This window comes from Anabrus simplex, chromosome 5 (assembly GCF_040414725.1).
Source record: "Anabrus simplex isolate iqAnaSimp1 chromosome 5, ASM4041472v1, whole genome shotgun sequence".
Lineage (NCBI taxonomy): Eukaryota > Metazoa > Arthropoda > Insecta > Orthoptera > Tettigoniidae > Anabrus > Anabrus simplex.
The window spans coordinates 177472857-177498342 of NC_090269.1; the positions used below are offsets into that span (position 1 = coordinate 177472857).

The 25486-nt window shown below is 36.5% G+C and overlaps 1 protein-coding gene across 7 annotated transcripts in view; it reads left to right on the forward strand.

Annotated features, from left to right (window-relative positions):
* enc (encore) overlaps window positions 1–25486 on the forward strand; it is a 1357661-nt gene that overhangs the window by 552475 nt on the left and 779700 nt on the right. For 6 of the 7 annotated variants that reach the window (XM_067147181.2, XM_067147182.2, XM_067147187.2 and 3 more), the window contains one exon: window positions 4445–4546. The exons of the other annotated variant lie outside the window; for it this stretch is intronic. In XM_067147181.2, the coding sequence (XP_067003282.2) occupies window positions 4445–4546 (102 nt within the window). The remainder of the gene's footprint in view (window positions 1–4444; window positions 4547–25486) is intronic. 7 annotated transcript variants of the gene reach the window in all.

The window sequence follows — 25486 nt, forward strand, 5'->3', positions numbered from 1 at the left end:
TCACAGTTAACTTACATTCTTTAAGATTGGTGTTCCAAGGATCCAATCTCTTCTTAAACAACATCGTTCGCAGTTTCTCCCCAAATAGAAGCATCATCAGCAAACTTCCTTGTCTATTATTTTGAATTCTTTTATGATTGTAGTCATGAGTGAAATGAAGAGCAATGAGGAAGTTCTCACATTACGAATTAAGTGATTTTTAAATATAATATTTCATTTGTAATGTTGAATTTTTGTAGAACTATAAATTTGTTCTCATACATATTAGTTTCTCATAGTTGAAAAATGACCAAAGTGTATAGAAGAATGCCAAAGTGCTTTACAGAGGTGTCTTCTTCAACATAGGTACTATAATTAATAATACAAAGCAAAGAACATTTACCATTGCTATGCAATTGTCAGGGATACTGTAGGAGCAGTGGGCTCTCCGTTTAGGAAGATGACGTAGGCAGAGTGAAGGCACTTGCTTACAAAGTTGAAATTGACTTTTTAGGTACTACACAATTTGGGATCTGTAGGGATTCACATTTGCATAAATCATTCCCTCAGGCATCTGTTCCAGTATCATTAGGAAGGTAGCTGTTTCTTCAGCAGAGCCATTGGGTTACTTGAAATATGATTTATATCAACGAGGAAGCAAAAGACAAAATTATTCAGAAAAGCATAAGTCCTCCCTTTCTCTAAAGGATAAAAGGGAATCTGGCAAGAGCATGGAAGTTGATGTTGACTTCGTTTTTCAACTTCAAAGGGTCCCCTATTGATAAAATTTCTTGCTTCTGCAAGCAGAAGTATGCAGGAACTCTCAAGTCTTCGTACAGCATCTGTCAAGGCCAGGTGACCTAGGCTGCCCTTTGTTGGTGTCATTTTGTTTCATATTTGTGCCTCTGTCTGTACTCAACAACTGTCATTGTTTAAATTTCTAAATTTGGCCTGAGTGAAAAATCCACATTATACTGGGAGCTTAGACTCTCCTGCAACTTCTACCTTTTTGGAGAGTAACAGTATGGTTTGTACTTTCCTTCTGTAGGGTCCCAACTTTCATTTATACTGAGAGTTCCTTCTGTAGGGTTCCAACTTTCATTTATACTGAGAGGTACAGAATCCTTTTTGAGGTGGTTCCACTTGAAACTCCTTACTTCCTGGTAACAATGACTTGAACTTCTGTTGTCGAAGAAGTATAAATATCAGGTGACTTAGGGAATAATTTTTATGGTGTACTGACTTTGTTTTTGTTAATGAATGTTTTGGTTCAGTTTTATATCATTGATTACTTTTACTCATTGTCGCTACATGGTTGTGAAAAGTGGAGATTGTCATGGATCTCTGGTGAGAAAACTTTCATTGATAATCATAATAGCATGATACCTAGCCTTAATCGTGGATCAGTTACTAGGCTGAGTAAAATTTCCAAAAACTTTGATCTATTTTGAACATGTTTGCTGTATGTCTGTGGAAGCTTTTTATGGAAGTAAATCTTCTACCAAATTTGTGTCTTATTCAGTTACTTGTTGTTGAAATTTTTGTAATATAGGGCTATTAGATTGAGATAGTACCAGATTGAGTCTTCGTCAGTTGCCTATTTCCTTGCTTTTATTAAAAAAATGAAAATCAAATAGCTGTTTGAATTATACTAATATTACTTAGTTCTGCTGAAAACTTTGTCCTCTTCATGAAGCAAATGTAGTATGGTATTGTGTAAACATAAAATATTTTTGATAAAATTAGATGTGCTTTCATCCTATCCAGTTAATGAAATTCCCATGTCTTGCTCAGTAGTTTTTAGCAGGTAGTTGCTGCTTGATACATATAACAATAATGAATTCAACATCGTGTAGTACCTTTCTGCTGGGATAACAAAATTCATTGCATTTGGTTGTTGACATCAGTTGCTAGTACGTAATCATCACTACGTTGAGTTGACACTATCACCAAATATTTCCACTTATCCCAGTTTTTTCTGGTGTTCCTATTTAAGAATTACCTCTGAAATGTTGAGTGTATATATGCCTTTATATATGTCTTGTGGCTCTTAAAGTGGATTGCTACTTTCTAATGTATATTTCGTGATATACTTGTAATTTTGAGGTTGACAGTGTGCAGCTAGTAGTAAAAGTTTTTATAGATATTTTTCATGCACGGTCTTGTATTCAGGATGTATTAAACATCATTGACAGGCGAACTGCATGGTTTATTTTGCAAAGATAGCTGACATACACCATCGTACACTCCACTCTTCTCTGCTATGCACATGCACAGTCCATTCTAAGCTAGCTGTGCAATATTCCTACTTTAAAACTTTTAAGAATTTATTTATTTTATTTTATTTTATTTATTTATTTATTTATTTATTTATTTATCACAAGAGAAGGAGATTATGAATTCTGTACTGCTTACTATATTCTTTACAAGGACGAAAATTTTAAATGAGGTAATAGTGTTTTACTTTGTGTAGACTCCAGTTAAACTTTTGTTGTGATATACACTCACATTCATAAAAAACAGAACACTTTGAAAGACTCGAGATAGGACGTTCATATTCACAGAACATGTTCATTAGTATGTTCTGCAGAAATGATTAGCATATCAGTTACCTAGGTGCAGCATGTCTCCTGTTGTCTAGTAGGCACTAGTTCCTTCATTGGCACTGATAATTTGTTCCATGCGTAATGGCATCGACACGTATAAGGTGCGAATGGCATCCTGGGGTATAGCCATCCATGTTGCATTCACCTGGTTCCACAGTTCATCTTTGGTGGTTGGTATTGGCTTACAGCACCACACCCGTCGTTTCACCGTATCCCACGCATTTTCGATTAACGACAAGCCCGGTGATCGGCGGGCCAGGGCAACAGTCTGACATCCTGTGACAACAAGAAGGCACGTGTTCGTGCAGCAAAATGTGGTCGCACATTGTCCTGCTGAAATGTGGCGTCTGGGGTGTCGTACAGAAAGGGTAGAGCTACAGGTCACAGGTTATCATTCACGTAGGTCAAACAGGTCATAGTGCCCTGGACACGCATCAACTGTGATTTGTGGTTGTACCCAATAGTACCCCACACCCATAAGGCCTTGAGTCGGCACTGTATGTCTTGTGCGAATGCAGTCAATGTGATGCCTCTCCCCCCCTGTCTGCGGAGAACCTAAATGTGGCCATCATTTTTAAACAAACAGAACCTGGATTCATCTGAAACCACTATCTGCTGTCATTCCTTTCCCCAGTGACGACGTTCCATACACCATTGCAGTCTAGCATGTTTATGCACATTAGTCAAAGGTAGGTGGAGAAGTGGGTGACGCGCCGGTAACCCAAACTATAATAAATGGCGGCGGACCGTCGTTCCTGATAGTGTACAATATGTTACACTATTCCACTGTTGTGCCAGAGCCGAGGAGGACGCAGATCTGTCCTGGAATGCCATTCGGATGAGGTGTTGGATCTTCTCGCGTGGGGGGGGGGTTGTGGCCTGGGTGGTGCAACCAGACCCTTCTCGTCGCGTTCTGCGGCCTTCTGTGAACCATTCTGTACACACCCGTTGTACTGCCTACACACTTCATCCCACACGAGCAAGTTTCCTGGATGGATGCATTATGTTCTCTCATGCCAATAATGCGCCCTCTTTCAAACTCGCTCATTTGACGGTGCGGTTCTCGCATACATCTGCGAGGCATCCTGCACGTCTGCTCAAGTCACACTGATCCACTACCTTTGGTTTATAGGGACAACAAGAGCCGCAGGCACATTTTACCAGTCGGTGGTGGTGCACCGAGATATCGATGTGGACCTTAAACCTGAGGGTGGACATGGTTCAAATTCTAATCATTTCTTCAGAACATACTAATGCACATGTCGTGTGAATATGAACTTCTTATCTCTCGTCTTTCAATGTGTTCTGGATTTTGAGAACGAGTGTAGATCTTACTTTTCTTGGTCTATTATCATTTCCTTAAAGTAACTTGTATAGGAATATATTCTATATTTGTTCATCCCAACTTTCTCGATTTTTTAAATTTATTTGTTTGTTTATTTATTTATTTATTTATTTATTTATTTATTTATTTATTTATTTATTTATTTATTTATTTATTTATTTATTTATTTATTTATTTATTTATTTGTTTCTTTGAGCCTAAGGAAATGTATTAAAACAAACAATTGTTATAATTGTGTAATCAAACTATATATAGCCTGCATGTTCTTTGAGTGCTCAATACTTGCACAGTGGGCAATATTAATGCTGTCTCTAGTAACTGGTTGATACTGGGCTGAATTCACATGAATGGACTATCCGGAATATGGACGCTTAACTAGTGTTTCCATAACATTTTAAGTAACATATGCATGTTTTCATAGTCCCCCTCTCTCTTATGTAGTTTAAACTTTATGAGTCAAAGAAATTGATGGGTGGTGGTGGTTGTGATTGTCGCGGGGCCCGGTCTGTTGCAGTCCCCCGAGCGACAGTTTAGTTCCGAGCCACGGCGCAGTAAAAGTTTCGAGGAGCGTGAGGAAGAATATGAGAAAGTGAGGAAAAGGATTTTTCATCGCGACGTGAGTACTAGCTCTTCTCTCTCTGTCACTCTCTTATTTCTCTATCCTGTTTCTCCCTTTCCTGTACTGACCCTCCACAGCGACAACACACATCTGTATTGAGACCTAACTACCTAAGCATAACTAACGTGTTTTGGTTATATGGAAATGATTATTTATATTCTTTGAGGTATACAATATCTTACTAAAATTATGAATTGAGCCTGCATCTTGTTATGTGATGAAAGTACATACACAGCAAGGACTGGAAGTATTTAATTGCTTATTGTAGCTTCTGAAACTGGAATTCTTAGTCAATAAAACTGAAAGGAATCACTTTTTTTGTACTGTTTTCATCATGAAGTACCTGGAACAGATACCTGTTTTGATATGTCTAAATAGAGGAGAGTTCTCATGAGTGCATTGTTCTGACTTAGCTTCTGTTTAATTAAATCAGTTTATGTCTCTGATTTTGAACCTCTTTGGTACACATGTTCCATCTTAGTTTTCCTCATATAAGATCCACTCTGATAGAAAGGCTAATGGAAAATCCATACTCTAACACAATTCGATGTGGATGATCATGATGATGATGGTTTTGTTTATTGCAATAACTACTGGACTTTAATGCCACATTGTTAATTGATCTATAAATATTACAAATGATCATCATTAGGAGACAAAAAAGTGGTGAGTGAGGATTGATTTAAATTTTTATTGGCATTTGTTAATTTACTGACATGAAATCTATGTGTGGTCATCATTAGAAGCAGATAAAAGTTGTTAAGGGTGAGGATTGATTTAAATTCTGTCTAGCTGTGCTGTATGTCACATTAATTTTTATGTATGTGTGAAATTATAGAAGATGCTACCTTTTATATTTAGAGTGGTAGTGTAATTTTGATCATTGCGTATGTTGAAAGATTGATTAATAATACCTCAGTGAATCCCAGTGCAGGGTTTGGTAAGTAATGTCTTGTTTGGTGTGAAAGCTAAAATTTTGTGAAGTGTTAAAAGGAAATTATGGCATGGATTGTGTGGTGACATGGCCTTTTAGTGGTCACTGTGCTGGATCATCGATAGGTTAATTATATAGTTTTTTAGAGGGTAACGTATATAAACCTGGTTGTCTGGTTCTCAAGACAACTCCATTTCTTACGGCAGATAGGAAGATGCAATTGTTTCTGAATGTGAAGCAACTCTGCAAAATTCACTTGCCAGTATTTGCATAATTTGCTTGTTGCTGGTTTGCTTGTTTTTTTTTAACCGTACATTAGTTCAATATGCAGTGCACATTGCCTCTGCACATTTTTAGGGCAAAATTATTGGATTACGAATTCCATCATAGCCGCACGAAAGGTGTTCAGGAGAGAGTGTGGTGTTTGCAATCCTCCTAAGAGAGACAACATACTTGCTATAGCAAGAAAGTTGGAAACAACCGGGTGTTCTGTAAGTCTGGTAAGTATCACACATCTGGTTTGGCAGATGTGGCAGAAAATGTTCAGATGTTATTTTCGGTTTCATAGGAAACGAGGCAAGATCTGTGTTTCATATATCCAATGTAAAGAAACTATGGCTATGCTAGATGGCTGCCATTCACAAGTTGTAGGAGATTAATAAATAAAAATGTTACTACACAGGGTTCTTGGATTTTACTATATGGCTACCGGAATTCTGAACATCGTGTGGTTCACAGATGAGGCCTCGTTCCATCTGACTGGTTACATGAATTCTGAAAATTACCACATTTGGGCCACACACAACCCACATGGTATTTATTAAAGACTCCTGCTCCCACAGAAGGTCCTCTGATACTATGAACACAGACCAGTACAAGGATATTTTCCATCAATTTGTCAAGCAACTAGATGACATTGAGCTAACCGAGAGTTATTTTCAGCAAGATGGGTGCGACTTGCCTCATGTCAGCTGAGTCTCTTGTTCTACTCAGCAGTTTCTTTGAAGAAAGGATAATCTCTAAGAATTTGTGGCTGCCAAGATCACCGGACTTATCAACACAAGGGCCCTGTTTCATAAAACTAACTAATAGTATTACCTAATAATATTAGAACTCATAAAAATAATTATTAGTTAACCAAATTCTGTTTCATAAAGATTGACGCATGACTAATAAAATATCTTCACTCATAACATTAGTTTATTAGTCAGCTGATAGAAATGGAGATTAGAATTGGCCTGTTGGATATGTTCTTGGTTTGTGTTTGTTCCTAGCATTAGGATAGTGCTTGAACGATTGACTATTAATCTATATGTTCAATAGGCTTACTTGATATTTTTGTTGTTGTGACTTGGATACATGTGACAATTGATAAAAGAAGTGAAAATAAAGTGAGAGAAGAGACTTTCTTTGCGGAAAGTGATTGAGTTAAAGCATCAACTATTCGCAGTGAACGTAGTGGAAGCACACACTAGTGTTTATGATAAAGGGCTATTCTTATTTATAGCCCTGTAACAATATTTGTTAGCGGATGGTAAGTAACATCACTCATATGTTCTTCTAACTTTTTAAAATTTTATGTGCTCTTAAAAATCCTTGTTGAGTTGGACTAGCAAAATCTTGGTTTACTACCCTCTGTGATGGGAGCGGTAGAATAACATTCACGGTATCCCCTGCTTGTTGTAAGAGGCAACTAAATGGGGCCACAGGGGCTCTCAACTTGGGAGCATGGGTTGGCGATCACAGGGCCCTGAGCTGAGTCATGCATTGCTTCCACATGTGCCAGGCTCCTCACTTTAATCTATCTTGTCCGATCTCCCTTGTTCGACTCTTGTTCTTTTCCAACCCCGATGGCATTCGGTTGCAAGGCCTATAGTCTTTCATTTTCACACATTTCATGGTCTTTCTCTTTTTTTGGCTGATACCTTCATTTTTCAAAGTGTTAGGTCCTTTCCATTTTTCTACCTGATTAGTGTTATATAGAGGATCGTTGCCTAGTTGTATTTCCTCTTAAAACAATCATTACCACCACCACCACCTTCGTTTACTGGTGGTATAAGCCAAGATTTTAAAGGATAGTATGAGTCTCTGAGCAGAACTGCACCTCGGAAACACAATGATACTGTGTATCACTACCAACCCATGGAGTGCAATGTAAAGCTGCTGTTTTTAGGTTATGCTTCATTCCTTGCAGTGGAACATTCTATTACCAATCCTATCAAATACTCAAAAGTTCTGTAATCTAACCTAAATCTTTCATTGTATTAATATGTTTATTACATACCAGTACAGGCTGTTTTTGGCCTAACATTTATTGAACGGTGAATACCTACACTCGTTCCTCATCACCATTTCAATCATAGTTGACTATTTCACTGATCTTCACGATATTTTGCCAAAATATTAAAATACCACTCACTTTGGTTTCCCTAATAATATGGATCATAAGTCAAAATATACTCACCGGGCGAGTTGGCCATGCGCATACAGGCACACGGCTGTGAGCTTGCATCCGGGAGATAGTAGGTTCGAATCCCACTATCGGCAGCCCTGAAGATGGTTTTCCGTGGTTTCCCATTTCCACACCATGCAAATGCTGGGGCTGTACCTTAATTAAGGCCACGGCCGCTTCCTTCGAACTCCTAGGCCTTTCCTATCCCATCGTCGCCATAAGACCTATCTGTGTCGGTGCGACGTAAAGCCCCTAGCAAAAAAAAATTTAAAAAAATATATATATACTCATGGAAATAATTGCAATAACATCAGTAACTTTTATTAGTCATGTTGTCTATGAAACAATTGACTAATATTATTAGGAATATCTACTAATAATTCCTTGTAATTCTGTAATAATTTTGACTCAAACTAATTACGAATATTATTAGCTAATAACTCTATGAAACATAATACTAATATCATTTGTTAATATTATTGGTTTCTTACTAATAATATTAGTGAAAGATGTTTTATGAAACAAGACCCAGATTATTTCCTGTAGGGGTTGTCTCAGATGATAAAGTGCATCAAAATTGACCCAAACAATTGAAGATTTGAACATCATGACTTTAATCAATGGAATAGATTAGGAATGCAGCGGACTTCCAGAAGCACGAAGTGACGGGTATGGCTGTGTCTACAGGGAGATGAAGGTAATTTCCAACATCTATGGTGTGATGGTAAGTGAAGCCCCCTCAGTGTCTTCATATTTTAGAACGTAGTTGCATCTTCCTGTCTGCTGCCAGAGAGAAATGGGGTTGTTTTGCAAACCACTCGGTTTATATAAATAACCCTGTATACTTTTCTGCTGACATTTTATTTGACTTGGTGTGTTCTGGGTTTGAAGATGGTGTTATATGAACAGATTCTTTGTTCAAGAACGCTTGAAGGGGAGTGTTACTGTTATGTTCAAGTGTTTGCAGCATTATTCATGACCAACTGTATTTCCCTTGGGCCTTCTTACTACAACTCCACAGCTTCTTACTAAATCAACACATAAGTCATTACAGTTAATTCTTTCATTCCATTCATAGAAATGGGAGGAAGTTGCTTGTAACTCTCATGCTTCCTAGATTGGGTCCTGAAGAATTAGATTTCGAGATTATTGAGAAATGGTTGGGAATATAGGTTAGCTTTTCATTATTCTGAGTAGAAAGTAATCGACTTACACTTTGTGTTTCAGATTTGATTGATTTACTAACAGTGAGTTGTGCTACCTTGGTTGAATCTCTCTTGTCCATTGATGGCTGGCTTGTAGGGCAATATACACGTTCCAGATTTGTAGCTTTTGTCTTGCTGCAGAGTTTTGAATTGCCGTGAAATTGGGACTTGTTTGTGTATTGCTACGTTTATATGAAATGGAGAGGGAAATGAGAAATTAATTATTTTCTGTGTGTTCCTATGATTATGAAGCATACTTGCTACTGAGAAATCTTTAAAATAGTTCTGCATATTGTATAATACTATATTCCTTTAACTTCCAAATAAAAATTAGATAACATTCACTCAGTAGTTACTAGACAGCAGCCAATCCAAAGCATATAAACATTCTACAAGGGAAAATGGTAAATTGTTGTTGTTATTGTTACCGTGTTTTGGTGGATCAGCAGAGGTGAAAGAAGGTGCGGGCTGGAATGGGTCTAACTACAAGTCCGAAAGATGAATTTAAAATTTAAATAAAGGTTACATTTTCAATAGACAACAAGGTTTAACAATTTTCACTAGGTGAAATACCAAAGAAAAATCAGGTACAATGTAACTTTACAAACGAAAGCACAAGTTAAGGGGTCTTTACAAATTCTGGGCTACGAGCCCCAAAGTTTAACAATTTCTGAGCTCTCAGCTCACAACCACAAATTACCAAAGAGCAGAAAATTCCTCATAACATGGAGCACTTCCTCCCACCTTGTAATCTCAACCCTCCTAGAGGCACCTTTCAAAAATACCACAAAGAGCTGACCCGCTCTCAATCGTCCAAGCCTATTAAAGGCAATAACAGCTTATTACACTTAACTGCCATCAAGGCACAACTTATAATGGAAGAGGGGTTTCTCGTACCCAATCTACTGGGCCTTCGCAGGAAGGGAAACAAAAATGGGTTAAGTTAATGGCCCAAAATACAAAGCAGAATGGAGGCGAGTACTTGCACTCCTACATGAAAGCTTGTTAAAACCTAAGTGGCGCTAGGCCGATACACCAGGGCTATTCCCACACTAGGGAGGTGACTCGTATAAGAAAAATAATTTAACACTTTAATGAAGAGAAGAAAATCGTTTATGAAAACGTAGTCACCTCAAATCCAAATTGAAGGGGAGCTCCAGAGGGTAAAGCACTCTCTATCCCCGATTTACAGTTAAAGTAATAAGAAAATGTTTACATAACCCGGCACTAAGTTACATTTTTAAACAGGTAGGATACTTTGAAAAGGTTTCGAACCTTCCCCGGGAGTTAAACTGCTGACCAAGAAAGAAATAAAGATGTTAAAAGGCCATTACCTTTCCTGAAGAGCTGCTGCTCGAAGGAAGAGGCGCAACCCGCCCCCTGCTATATTTCCATACACTAAGCTAGATGTTGTTGAAGTGGCGACGGGCCATGAAAATCAGCAGTTTTTAAACTCTCATGGAAGATTCGAGACCTTTCATGAATAATTAAGACACACCCACAGGTGTTTATTGGTTGCCCGAAATTTACACATTAAAATTGGAGGAGGACACTATTGGTCCAAAATTAAAGAAATTCGAGATTGGCTAAGTTCAAAACTGGTGGAAAGAAAGATTAATATTGCCAACCCATAGATGAAAGAACAAAATTTAGTAAAGACCAAAACTTCTGAATATGAAATTTCTTCATAAAAGTTCCTTCACTTCGCACCTGGGTGCATGATCATAGTTTTTTTTTGGTAGAGACATCTATAAGAGAATGTCCAGACTTCTTGATCAATGAAAAACAAAACAAATCGAAATACACACAGTGACATCTTCTGAGAAACAGTTGAGTTGATTCGGTTTTTAAAGTTCAGAGTTTCTCCAGTAGAGGAGTACTTTAAGGCGGAACATTCAAATGTGCGGCGTATAGGTGTACCAACCGGTACAGTTATTATTGTTACCTTGCTTTCGTGGATCACAGAGGTGAAAGAAGGTGTGGACTGGATGGGTCTATCTACGAAAGTTGAAGATTAATTAAAATTTTAAAATGAAGGTTATATTTCTTTTCAGATAATAAATTTCAACTATATATCAGGTACAGGTAGTCAGGTACAAAGTAAAGAAAACCAGGAAGAACCCAGAAAAGACTAGTTACAATTTGAGCTTCAAACTCATAATTTACCAATGTCCAAACATCAAAATCTTGGCGATAGACAGGTAGCAAAGGAGAGATATCTCCCAAAACACAATTTTTTGAAAGCACCTTGCTCCAACAGTTACAAGTTACGGTCTTCCAAAGGAACCACTCAGTGTTACACCAGTATCAATTAAATTACAAGAAAAGAGCTTACATGCTCTACAAATTCAATCAAGGAGACTGTGCTCCCAAACTCTTTCAGCCTGCTCAAGGCAACTATCAATAATAACAAGACTGAAAAGAGCATTTTTGCTCAACACACTTCAGGCTTTTGGCCTCTAGGCACAACCTACAATTTACAGTACTGTACAAATTTTAGTTGACACAGGGGTATCTTGTACTCATTCTACTGGGCCTTAATTAAAAGGCTTCTTCTGTGGATCAGTGGTAGTGTGTCAGCCTCCGGATCCCACAATAGCGGGTTCAAATCCGGTAGAGGTAGTCGGATTTTGAAGGCCGGAAAAAAAAAAACCATTCGACACTCCATGTCGTACGATGTCAGCATGTAAAAGATCTCTGGTGACACATTTGGTGTTTACCCAACAAAATTAATTAAATCTAAGCCATAGACGCCCAAGAGAGTTTTGGTTTACTCGGTCTGCCATCTAGTAGGCCTAGAGTAAAACGGAACGTCGAAATTGATGAGCAGACAGCCAGATGGCGTCAAATTGAAATGTCTGCACACGGTAGCTGAGGCCATATGATTATTATTATTATTATTATTATTATTATTATTATTATCGTTAAAAAGAACAGGTTAAGTTACTGGCCCCAAACTCAAGAATGTGTGGAGGCGTACACTTGTGCTCCTAGAAACCCAAGTTTAAAACCCTACTTGGGCTTGCGGCCCGATGATGCAGAGGCTAATCCCGCCCTTTTGAGGTGACTAGAAGAACAAGTTAATTTGTAATTTACAGGAGAAAAACAGTTACAAAAATCATAGTCACCTCAAGATAAATTGAAGGGGAATTCGAGAGGGTAGCGCACTCTCTATCCCCGATTTAAAGTTTAAGTCTTTATGAAATTTTACATGAGTAAGAGGAAAGTTTACGTTTTAGAAAACAGACGGTTACATAGTTAAAGATTACAACGTTCTCCTCGGGTCAGCTTGCAGAGATAACTACTTAGATGGAAAAACTGTTGGCCGTTACCTATAGCTGATGTTCTGCCTGCTGAAGATAGAGGCCCCCGCCTCCTGTCTTAACACACACACTCAGTAATTCGGCGATCAAAAAGACAAGTTAACTAGAAAATACCCGAGAGGAAGCTTTGAGAAGGCTCTGGACTAAATCCGGACACACCCTCTCATTTTTATTGGCAGATTGATTGGTTGAAAAATAAATACAGAAAATTTATGATTGGTAAAAACCAGTGCTGGCACAATGAGAAGGAAGTGTTGCAAACCTTAAAGTATCAAAATAATGAAAGTTAATTCAGTTGAGAAAACCTATAAACACAAGACAATATAATATAATATAATATAATATAATATAATATAATATAATATTATTATTATTATTATTATTATTATTATTATTATTATTATTGTTATTACAGAGTTATCCGTGGTAGTTAGAGGTGAAAGAAGGTGCATTTGGGAATAGGTCTCAACTTACGAAATTAAAGTTAATTTAAAACTTTAACAAAGGTTATATTTTCTTTTCAAAATCAACAAATGACAACAAATAACAAAGATGTAACAGGTACCAAGTAGCAGGTTAACAATTTAAGAATTTACAGAGCCCCAAGATTAATTTCTGAGCTCTCAGCTCACCATCACAATAGCTAAAGGGCAGAAAAACCTCTAAGTACAAGGAGCATTAGCTCCTAATTACCAAGTTAAGAGGAAAAGAGCAGACCCGCTCTCCATTTTACAAGCCTATCAAAGGCTACAACAACCTTCATTCCTAACTGCCCTTAAGGCACACATACAGTGAAACGGGGGTATCTTGTACCCAACCTACAGGGCCTTCACATGAAGAAAACAAACTCTGGGTTACTTAAATGGCCCAACAAACCAACTTGACTGGAGGCGTAGCTTGCACTCCTACATGAAACTTCTTAAAACCTAGGTGGCATTACATAAAATCAGCTTCATGGGCCGTATCGCACTTCAATAGATTCACAAATAAGTATTTATTTATTTTCCACCTAGTCGATACAATGATTGCTTAAGGCAATTTTTAATGGTCAAAAGTGGTACATGTTTCGTATATTATCAACATCTTCAGCCACGTTTAGATGAAAAATATATAAAATTGACAAAGTAATGCTTGTCTAAACAGTGTTATGTGGCTGAAGATGTTGATAATATACGAAACATGTAACACTTTTGACCATTAAAAATTGCCTTAAGCAATCATTGTATTGACTAGGTGGAAAATAAATAAATACTTATTTGTGAACCTAGGTGGCACTCGGCCAGTTATACAGGGGCTAATCCCATACTATGGAGGTGACACGATAAGAAAATTTTATTACATTACGAAGAGAAGAAAAACGGTTATGAAAACATAGTCACCTCAAAACAATATGAGTGGGAGCTCGAGAGGGTTAGGCACTCTCTATCCCAATTTGTAGTTAGAGACGAAATTTTACCAAATGTCTATTACATTTTAAAGATAGGTTACATGAGAAAAGTTTCGAACCTGCCCTGAGGGTTAAACTGCTGAGCTAGCAAGAAATAAAGTTATTAAACGGCCATTACCTTGTGGATGAACTGCTGCCCGAAGAAAGAGGCTCTTCCCGCCCCCTGCTAAATATGTTCACACACTGCGAAAGATGTTACTGAAGTGGCCCCGAGACAAGAAAATCAGCAGTTTATATACCCTCGTGGAACATTCGAGACCTTTCATGAATGATGATAACCCGCCCATAAACGTTTATTGGTCGGCTAAAGATTACAAGTCAAAACTGTAGAAGACATCTAGGATTGGTGGAAAATTAATTACAGAAATTACTCATTGGTCAAATTCAAAACTGGCGGAAAGAGAAGGGTTATACTGCCAACCCAAAAAATGAATGAAAGAAATTTAACAAAGAACAAACTTATGAATACCTAATTTCTTCAAGAAAACAGTTCCTTCACTTCGCACTAGGGTACACAATTATCGTTCTTAAGTAGTGCCATCTAAACGAGAATGTCCACACTTCTTGCTACAGAGCAAACAAATACAAATCGAAATAGACATAGTTCAAAACACTTCAAAATTTACAGTAGAGACATCTTCCGTGAAACTTTTGATTTAATACAGATTTTAAAGTTCAGAGTTTCTCCTGTAGAGAGGTTCCAACTGGCGCAATATTTGAATTAGCGGCGTGGAGGTGTACCGCCCGATACAATTATTATTATTATTATTATTATTATTATTATTATTATTATTATTATTATTATTTTGTTGTTGTTGTTGTTTGAGTCATCAGTCCATAGACTGGTTTGATGCAGCTCTCTATGCCACCTTATCCTGTGCTAGTGTTTTCATTTCTACGTAACTATTGCATCCTCCATCTGCTCTAGGATGATCTAAATAAGCTGTAAATTAATGGACGCCACTGGGCTTAATATTTATCAAAATGTGCGCGGGTTAAAAGCAAAACTTGATGAACTGAATCAGAACGTTCAGCCCAATGAATATCAATTCGTAGCCCTAACAGAGACTTGGCTGGACTCTATTGTGTTCGATAGTGAGGTCTGTAGTGAGCAGTACAGAGTGTACAGGGCTGACCGTAGCACTAGGAGGGGCAGGGGTGTGCTCACTGCTGTCAGGAGAGGTTTAACTGTGCTCAAGGCCGAACAGGTCACAAATAGTTTTGAGGGGCTCTTACTGAAAGTTGTCATTCAAAAAAAGGTATGGTATTTCGGTAATGTGTATGTACCACCTTCCTCAAAATCAGCTGTCTACAGTGAAATATTTGGATGGCTGGAATCTCATTACGAGCTACACAAGAGTAATGTCGTCATTGTCGATTTCAACATGTCATCAATTAGTAACATGAACAGTGATTTGAACACAAATACGCAAAGTCAGCAGTTAAGAAATTTTATTTATCTTCATAATCTGTTCTTATGTAATTCATTTCCAAATTGTAATGGAAAAACTTTAGACTTAGTAATGACTAATCAAAATATTTCAAGTATTGAATACACAAGGAGCACAGACCCGCTTCTGCCAGAGGATATACACCACCCGGCCTTAGAAATAGAGCTACGAATTACATTGCATCAGACTAAACCTAATACTACCCCCCAGACTTCATATAATTTTTAAAAAGTGAACTACGAATGACTGTTCATGAGGCTTAGAGACACGAATTGGAACTCTCTCTATGAATGCACTGAAGTTGATGCTTCAGTAGACTGTTTTTACGGCAACCTTTATTCAGCTATAAATGAATCGGTTCCTATGAAAGAAACAGGTAATGGCAAAACATACCCCATTTGGTTTACAGATAGCATAATTCGAAAATTGAAAGAAAAAGAATATTACAGAAAGTAGAAGCACATTACAGAACATTATGATAGAATAAAATACTGAGAGCTCAAATTAAATCTGAAATTAAGTCCGCACACAGAAGATACATTGAGACAGTGGAACAAGGTATCAACAATGACGCTAGATCGTTCTGGGCATACATTAAAAATAGGAGAAAGAATAGTAGGGATCGCGACACAAATATGAAAATAACTACTAGATACTAAGGATGAAATTGTAGAAGGTTTTGCGGACTACTTCCAATCAGTATATTCCCGCATAAGGCACAATATCGCATACCTAACGCTCCATCCTTCACTAAAAATACATTGCATATTAAACACTTTGCTTTAGAAGAGGTTGAAGTAGCACTTCAAAAGCTGAAACCTAAAGCATCTGCAGGACCAGAACATGTACCACCGTATGTGATAAAAGGTTGTTCAGATGTTCTTAAGCATCCACTTCTATTTATTTACAATTTGATTATTAAAACATCTATATTTCCATCCGTCTGGAAGTTATCACGAATGTGCCACATACTTAAATCGGGGATCCCACATTAATAAACAACTACCGGCCTATTTCTATTTTATCTGTGATAGCAAATGTTTTCTAATTTATGTTATGTAATCGACTAACAACATATTTCAGACCTCTTATATCAGACAAACAACATGGTTTCCTTTCACGACGCTCCACTGTCACAAACTTGGTTAACTTCACTTAGCGAGTGTCCACAGAACTTGACACCGGTGGACAAATGCACGTAGTATTCACAGATTTCGCAAAAGCATTCGATAAAATTAATCACGATGCCCTACTAAGTAAGTTAAACCTGTTCGGTTTCTCGAAACAACTGTTGCATTTTTTTCAGTTCCTATCTGTGTGATAGGAAGCAGTTCGTTTCTTTCCAGAGACATTCTTATCGGGAATACCCTGTAAATTTAGGAATAATTCAGGGGTCATATTTAGGCCCTTTAGTTTTTCTCGCATTCATCAATGACTTGCCTGAACAAGTGAAATATTCCAGCTGTCTGGTATACGCCGACGATTTCAAAGTGTTCAAAGCCATTGAAAACATAAACGACTGTAAATAGCTTCAGCTAGACTTGAAAAGTGTATTGGAGTGGGCGACTGAAAATAAACTGTACTTAAATGTAGAAAAATTTGTATTGATGTCGTTCACCAGAAGGGAAACTCCCGTCCACTACACTTACAAGCTAGGTGACAGTGATCTACGATCGTTTTGCGAGATGAAGGACCTTGGGGTTTTATTTGACCACGAGCTTACATTCAATTCACATATACTGAAAGTGGTAGTTGAGTCGTACAAGATCCTAGGATTCATTATCGTGAATATAAAACCCTTCAAAAACACACAAACTTGCATTCATCTGTTCAGTACCATAGTAAGACCAAAAGTAGAATATGCTAGCATCGTTTGGAGCCCTAGGTGTCAATCCATATATCTATCAGATTGAAAAATTACAAAAAAAGATTTTTTAAATATTTACAATATAAAAATACTGGCTGCTATCCCCATATGGTACCCTGTAGTGATATCCTTTTAAATTTTGAAGTGGAGAGTTTAGAAATTCGCAGACGGAAGGATGCAGTAAAACTTCTTTTTAAAGTTGTAAACTATGCTATTGATAATCCTGAATTGCTGTCTCTCCTAAATTTCCATGTTCCTCGCTTCAATTCCAGAAATAACATAACATTCTTAAATGAAAAAACCAGGACGTGTGCCCATGATAACTCGCCGGTAAACAGGTTCTGCAGTATCTTCAACAGTGCCATTCAGAAAAATAATGGCCTTGACTTCAGGCTGCCATTGCATGAGTTTGTAACTGAACTTCATCGCGCAATTCTATGAAGTCCTAAAAATAGGGGAAATTGTAAGGTGAAGTTCTATAATATTATGCAATATAATGTATTGCTTCATTTATTTTATCATTTTACTTTGTCGTGTGTTGTTCCACCACATTAACATAAGGTTCTTTAGTCTTGAGAAAATTACTTTGATATTTTATATCATTATTATGGGAGATTAGGGCCCGGTTTCATCAACACATGTTAAATATATACTAACAAGTAGTTAGTTAATACCGAGTTAAAAATTTAACATCTTGTTAGGTTTCTTGCATTTCATCAAACTTTTCTTGTGAAATGTTAACTACATGTACTTAACCTCATAATAGAACCGTATTGAGGATAATATATTAAAATTATAATTTTTTTTTATTAACAACCACCTACTCAGTACAATCACAATGAGAGAATCACAATGCCAGAAGGAAATACAAGTTGAACTAGTCCACATTCACGCGCTAGCAATAAAATTAGCAACGTAGAACATCAATGATGAACTCATTAAAGAGTAACTGTGATCTTGAATATAGGGAGAGTTCAGGCAATCCGTAGATGAATGAAGCAGATTATGGCACAATTGGAGTTTGAAATCTGGAATGAATAAAAAGGGAGGAAGTCTGATTCTCTCTCATACAGAATTTGCAATTACCGGAGATCACGTCATATCAACCTTGGTTACGTCGTTATGCGCCTTTTGACGGGTTCTATTTGACTCGTACTATTCAATTAACTCTAATTCAACTTTTGTTTTTGCACAATTGTAAGAACTCCAACGTCAATAATTAATCCACGTTTCTCGCATTGACGTATATTTTAAATGTCTACAATAACTATTTTTTTTTTTTACTTTAACAATTCCATGATTGTTTTTAACTTCACAGACTGCCATCGTACAATGTATTTCACCACAAATTCTCGCTGTTGATCTGTACATACTGTTACTAATTAAGTCTAATGTTATCATATTACTTTTTATTACGACATTGCTATTCTTTTAACAATTTTGATCACTTAAGTTCAGGGCCCTGACCTAGTCTTTGTACATTAACGGCTGATGATGTTCGCAATGCCGAACGAAACATGTTCCGTTATTTAAGCCATTCTTTAAGACAGCTCATGATTATTTTATAATTCAATGAATGTATTATATTGTATTGAGTAGGTGGTTGTTAATAAAAGACTTTTATAATATTAATATATTATCCTCAATATGATTCTATTATGAGATTAATTACATGTAACTTAGCAGTCTACCAGGCTACAAAAAGGAATAGATATCTTAATCTCAAAGTCAAGGTCAGCAAAATATCTAGAGATATCCAGTTTTTAAAAGAATGTATGAAGCATGGACTAATTCCCAAATTTCTAAAACACCTTCAAAGAATAAACTTTTTGACTCCTGATTCATGTAGAACTCAAAAGAAAGTTAGTGAAATTTGGTTAAAAAACGAAATCAAGCGGCATTACAAAAATAAATCTTTCCTAAACCTAAAGTTTTATAAGACGCATCTTGAAATATCCTCTAGTATGTCCCCATTAGAATGGAGTTCATACTCTAGGTTTGTCAATGAAAAGGTATATAACATAGTGAACAAGAAACAGACAACATTAGACAATAAACTGATTCAATTGCATAACACTAAGAACAAACTGAGTAATGTTAACAGTAAAACTAACCCCCCCTCCACTGGCTTAAATCATTTTCCTACAACAGTGAACTTATCTACTACTGACTTTTCAGATAATGAACTATCCCTCCTTGATAAAGGGCTGAAATTTAATCGGCCTAATCCGAAAGAAACAGACGATCTGATTACTACAATCGCGGAAATCGAATCTAACATTCAAAAACTCCCCGTAGAAGTGCATAAAGACATTAAATATGAGATAAAGAAGAAGCTCCCTTTTCTGGCAAAGGAACTGAAAACTACCTCGAACCTGACTCTTGGCAAACAAATACATAATGTAAGAAATAAAATTAATAATAATAATATCATCGTCACTAAAGCTGATAAAGGTCCCACCATAGTATTACTACATAAAGATGATTAAATTTAAAAAAAACGAAGATTTCTTTGCTAATAGCAGTTATACTATTATTAATAAAGATCCCACCCCCAAAATCCAACGAAGTTTGAAGAACCTATTGAAAAATCTTCGTTCTTATTACAAGAACACGAATATCAGAAACTTATAATAATGAACCCAAAACTCCCAACTGCAAAAGCTTTGCCAAAAATTCATAAAAAAGACGTACCTATACACCCTATTATTAACTGCATGAACAACCCTTCTTACAAAGTTTCAAAATTTCTGCATAATTTTCTCAGTAAACACTTTAAATTCAATAATACAGCTTATATAAGAAATTCCGTTGAGTTTTGTGAAAAATTATCGAAATTCAATCTTGAGCATAATCACATAATGGTATCCTATGATATTACCAATATGTATTCCAATATTCCGGTAAGCAAAACGGTCAAGATTATTAAAACAAATCTTTTAAACCACAGTAATCTTAGCTAATGCGAAATAGATAATTTCATCAGTTTGTTAGAATTTGTACTTAATAACTATTTCACCTTCAATAATAGAATATATCATCAAAAGAGCCTAGCAATGGGTGACCCGATCTCGGGCATTCTAGTTAATATCTTTGTGGATGATTTGGAAAATAACAAAATAATCAATAATATCAACGGTCTTCAATTATGGTTAAGGTATGTTGATGACACTTTTGCCATTATAGATACACAGAAAAATGATAGTCACAGCCTGCTAACATCCCTTAATGAGCTTGACAATGATGTCAAATTTACTAAGGAAGACGAGATCAACGGTTCTCTAAACTTTTTGGATTTAAACGTTTCAAGAGAGAATAATAAATTCATTTTTCAAATATTTAGAAAGCCTTCTTGTGCCCCCGTCACTATAAGAAATGATTCCTTACATCCGCAATCTCATAAACAGGCTGCATTTTTTAGTCTTGTTTATAGAGCATTAAAAATCCCGCTTACAACTGAAAATCGCAAAAAAGAACTAAACTGTATCAAGGATTTGGCCAGAATTAATGGCTATAATCCCTTGATAATTAATAAAATCATCAACAAGATAAAATTAAAAACCGCAACGAAACTGATTCCGGACAAGCCTAAAAAAATAAAATATGCTCCCTTTACCTAGACGAACCCAGGCCTATTTCAAGTTACTAACCCTGTAAAGAAATACGATATTAATATCGCTTTTAGAACCTGATATACGAACCGTAATATATTCTTCAATTCAAATATAGTTAACATTAACCACAATAAATTCTCGAACTCTGGTATCTATAGGCTTAAATGCACCTATTGTGGTTTTTCTTATATCGGACAGACCAGACGTAGCTTTTTGACCAGATACCTTGTCCAGTACAACGCTTCGAAACATAAAAAGTATTCCGCCATGAGCACCCATATGGAAGAAACTGGTCACAGTTTTACGACAATTGAAAAAGACCTTCAAATCTTGAAATACGCCAATAAAAGTAAACTTATGACAGAGTTTGAGAACATTTACATATTCTTAGACCAGTATTTTAATAGAAATCAAAATTTAAATGATACTTCAGAAATTAAAAGTCCAATAATCGAAAAAATTCCAGAACTACTCTCTCTTTTCAATATAAATAATAATAACTTTATGAGAATTTTTAATTATACAACCGCTAATAATATTTCCTCTGTAACAACAGCTACTGCTCTACCGCCCTTTCATGCGACACCCCCTCCACGAACATCCGACCCGCTCAAAGAATCGGTCGCCCCTCCGCCTCACATGACTCACTCCCCGCCTCTACGTATACATACATATAACACTAGCAATAAAGCTACTCGCCAGTTTGCTTCACGCAGCCAACGCTAGCGGACACCTCACACTAGTCCCAAGGGTAAGCCTCCTCTTTCAATCTTTTCTTTTCTCCTTCTTCATTTTCCGTTATAACATAACTTCATTTTCCTCCCTTTTCTTTCATTCCAGATTTCGAACTCCAATTGTGCCATAATCTGCTTCATTCATCTACGGATTGCCTGAACTCTCCCTATATTCGAGATCACAGTTACTCTTTAATGAGTTCATCATTGATGTTCTACGTTGTATACGTTTTTAATTTTATTGCTAGCGCGTGAATGTGGACTAGTTCAACTTGTATTTCCTTCTGGCATTGTGATTCTCTCTCCTACAGAATTCGCAATTACCGGAGATCACGTCATATCAACCTTGGTTACGTCGTCATGCGCCTTTTGACTGGTTCTATTTGACTCGTACTATTCAATTAACTCTAATTCAACTTTTGTTTTTGCACAATTGTAAGAACTCCAACATCAATAATTAATCCACGCTTCACGCATTGACGTATATTTTAAATGTCTACAATATCTATTTTTGTTTTTTTTACTTTAACAACCCCACGATTGTTTTTAACTTCACAGACTGCCATCGTTCAATGTATTTCACCACAAATTCTCGCTGTTGATCTGTACATACTGTTACTAATTAAGTCTAATGTTATCATATTACTTTTTATTACGACATTGTTATTCTTTTAACAATTTTGATCACTTAAGTTCAGGGCCCTGACCTAGTCTTTGTACATTAACGGCTGATGATGTTCGCAATGCCGAACGAAACATGTTCCGTTATTTAAGCCATTCTTTAAGACACCTCATGATTATTTTATAATTTAATGAGTGTATTATATTGTATTGAGTAGGTGGTTGTTAATAAAAGAATTTTATAATTTTAATAAATGTTAACTAATCGACTGTTAACCCTCCAATATTGCGAACTGGTGCAAATCAAGGAGGCAGTGGTACATGCATGCTGTTTTACAGCGCACTCCGATGCACTTTTGTTTGAGTACAGCTGTAAAATATGGCGCGTGAAATGAAACGAAATCGTAGTTCTAATTTTTCCTCCTTCAAAAGAGAGTTGTTAATTGAATTAGTTAATAAATATATATAAGTTATTGAATGCAAGCGCACAGATGGCTTGACGATAAAAGAAAAGGATGGGGCATGGGAGAAAGTCTGCGAGGGTTTCAATGGGGCTAACAGATACTTTCTTAGCGGGTATCCACTGTCACCTAACGAAATCACTTCGTTAATTGTCCCCACTTGTGCTCCGATATGGGAGTTATAAATATTGTATTGTCGTGTGCAAAACCAGACCACCTAGCAACGATATCCCTGATTTAGAGGTTTGGATCACTAATCACCTGAACATTAACAGAGAAATATCCCTTCCGATTACGATATATTTCGGCCCAATTGCCTCCAGGTGATTGGATTCTTAGATGTGTGCAATCTACTGTACCTAGGACAAACACCAGGAAAACGGCTTATTTCATAGAAGTCGCGCATAATTTGCTGACGCTCTTCTACTGAAGGGAATGTTATATACCTCCTTCTAATGGATGCTATTGCTGCAGACACTCGACAAACAACTCTACTAACAGTGGCATTGTCTCCAGCATTGTCTCAGACGATTATGTGAAAAGGACCCGTAGCAAAAAATCGTAATATTATCAGTACTTGCAATATTGGAGAAAGAGGCAAGTTCCTCTTCGTAGGATATTCCAACCTCACTCAAATTTCATCAACAACCTTAGCAACGACTATTTTTGATAATCTGTATCTATAAGAAATTCTGCATCCGCCCAAAAGTCATTACGTCGCTGAACTCTTCTTCGATCAGGCTTATTGTGTAAAAAATCTAAATAGAGCAATTCTGCATCTAAAGGGAAATTCACAGCAGCCATTTTGGAACAGGTTGCTAAATGCTAATGTTAGCCATTTAACATGGGAAATGGGTGATGTTAACTTAAATCCGCAGTTTAGCATATGTTAACATTAACAGTTGTTGATGAAACGCAAATTTTTAAAAATCGTATGTTAAAATGATTTAACACCTTGTTAAGTACTGACATGCGTTGATGAAACCAGGCCTAGATAAAATTGTGGAATATAGTTAAGGTATAAGTTTCACAATGTTAATTGTAGCTTATCTGTCGTAGTTGCCACTGTAATTGGGACACTAAGTCCTCTTAGTGTGCAATAAATAAATAAATAAATAAATAAATAAATAAATAAATATTCACACTTTTGTCTACCCCTACCGTTCTTATTGCCTACACTTCCTTCAAACACCAACTGCACAAGTCCTGGGTGTCTTCTATCTTCTTCTAGTCAAATTTAGCCAAATCGATCTCTTCTCACCAAATTGATCTCTTCATTCGTGATTCGATCTATCCATCTCACCTACAGCATTCTTCTGTAACACCACATTGAAAGAGCTTCTATTCTCTTTCTTTCTGAGCTAGTTATCGCCCCTGTTTCAATTCCATACAATACCACACTCCAGATGAAAATCTTCAGAAACATCTTTCTAATTCCTATTTCATTGTTTGAAGTGAGCAAATTTCTTTTCTTAAAAAAGCTCTTCCTTGCTTGTTCTAGTCTGCATTTTATGTCCTCCTTACGTCTCTGCCATCGTTAGTTATTTTATTATCCAAGTAACAATATTAATCTACTTCCTTTAAGACCTCATTTCCTAATCTAATATTTACTGCATTATTGCCTTCATTCAAGTAAGTAAGTAAGTAAGTAAGTAAGTAATTCGTCTTTATTCGTGGCGAAGTTAGGGCTCAAGGCCCTCTCTTACACTTAACCACAATATTTAAAATGAGTAACGTACATATAATATTTAAATAAACAGATCTTTTAAAATAATATGGTACTAATAAAAAATTTTGAGATTGTAATAAAAAAAACTATTATAGAATGGACAACACTACATTCTAAGTGTACATGATGATAAATATAAAACTAACACTAGTGATAATAAGAGAGGGAAACACAGAAGAAAAAAAAAACCTATAACTAGCAAATATATTTCTAATTTTTATGAATATATGCTCATTCACGCACTCATTCACACTACACACATCGAAAGTCAGCTAGAGGTATTCAGAAAGTGATTTTGGCAATCCGTCTTAAATCTCCTACGAGAACGCAAATCCCTAATGGTAGCAGGTAGGGTATTCCACAGCCTCGCGGCAGTGACTACAAAGGAGCGGTTGTAGGTCCTGGAGTGACTGAGAGATATTGTTAAACAGGAGCCAGATCGTGTATCGTGGTTATGATAGAAGGAGAGGTAATTAAATTTTGAAGAGAGATAATTCGGTACACCTGTGTTTAGAACTCCATGCAGAAGAGACAACATGTGGAGACTGCGACGCTCATGAACACGAAGCCATGACAACTCCCTGTAATAAGGTGAAATGTGAGAACCATATCGCAGCTTAAATATGAATCGAATACAGGTGTTTAAACTCCGTTCAAGCATCTTGTTACTGTCTTGAGATATGTCCGTAAGTACAGTGTCGCAGTAGTCTAGAATTGGTAAGATTAGGGATTTTACCAGTTGTATTTTAAGATTTTTTGGAAATATAGTAGAGTAGCGTTTGAGAGGAAAAAGGGATTTCTGCACTTTACGGCATGTATTTGTCACTTGTTCAGTCCAGTTGAGGGTCTCAGTCATTATAACGCCTAAGTTTCTCACTGACGTACAATAGGGCACGACAATGTTATTTAAAATAATTGGGGGTACATGTCTACTTTTTAACAAGTTGAGGTTTATTTTGGTACCAAATATAATAGCCTGAGTTTTGTTAGGATTTATTAACAAGCTGTTATTTTTTGCATAGTCATTCAGTCGTCGTAAGTCAAAATTTACTCTGTCAATGGCTGCATCTATGTCTTGTGGATATGAGTGATAATAAAT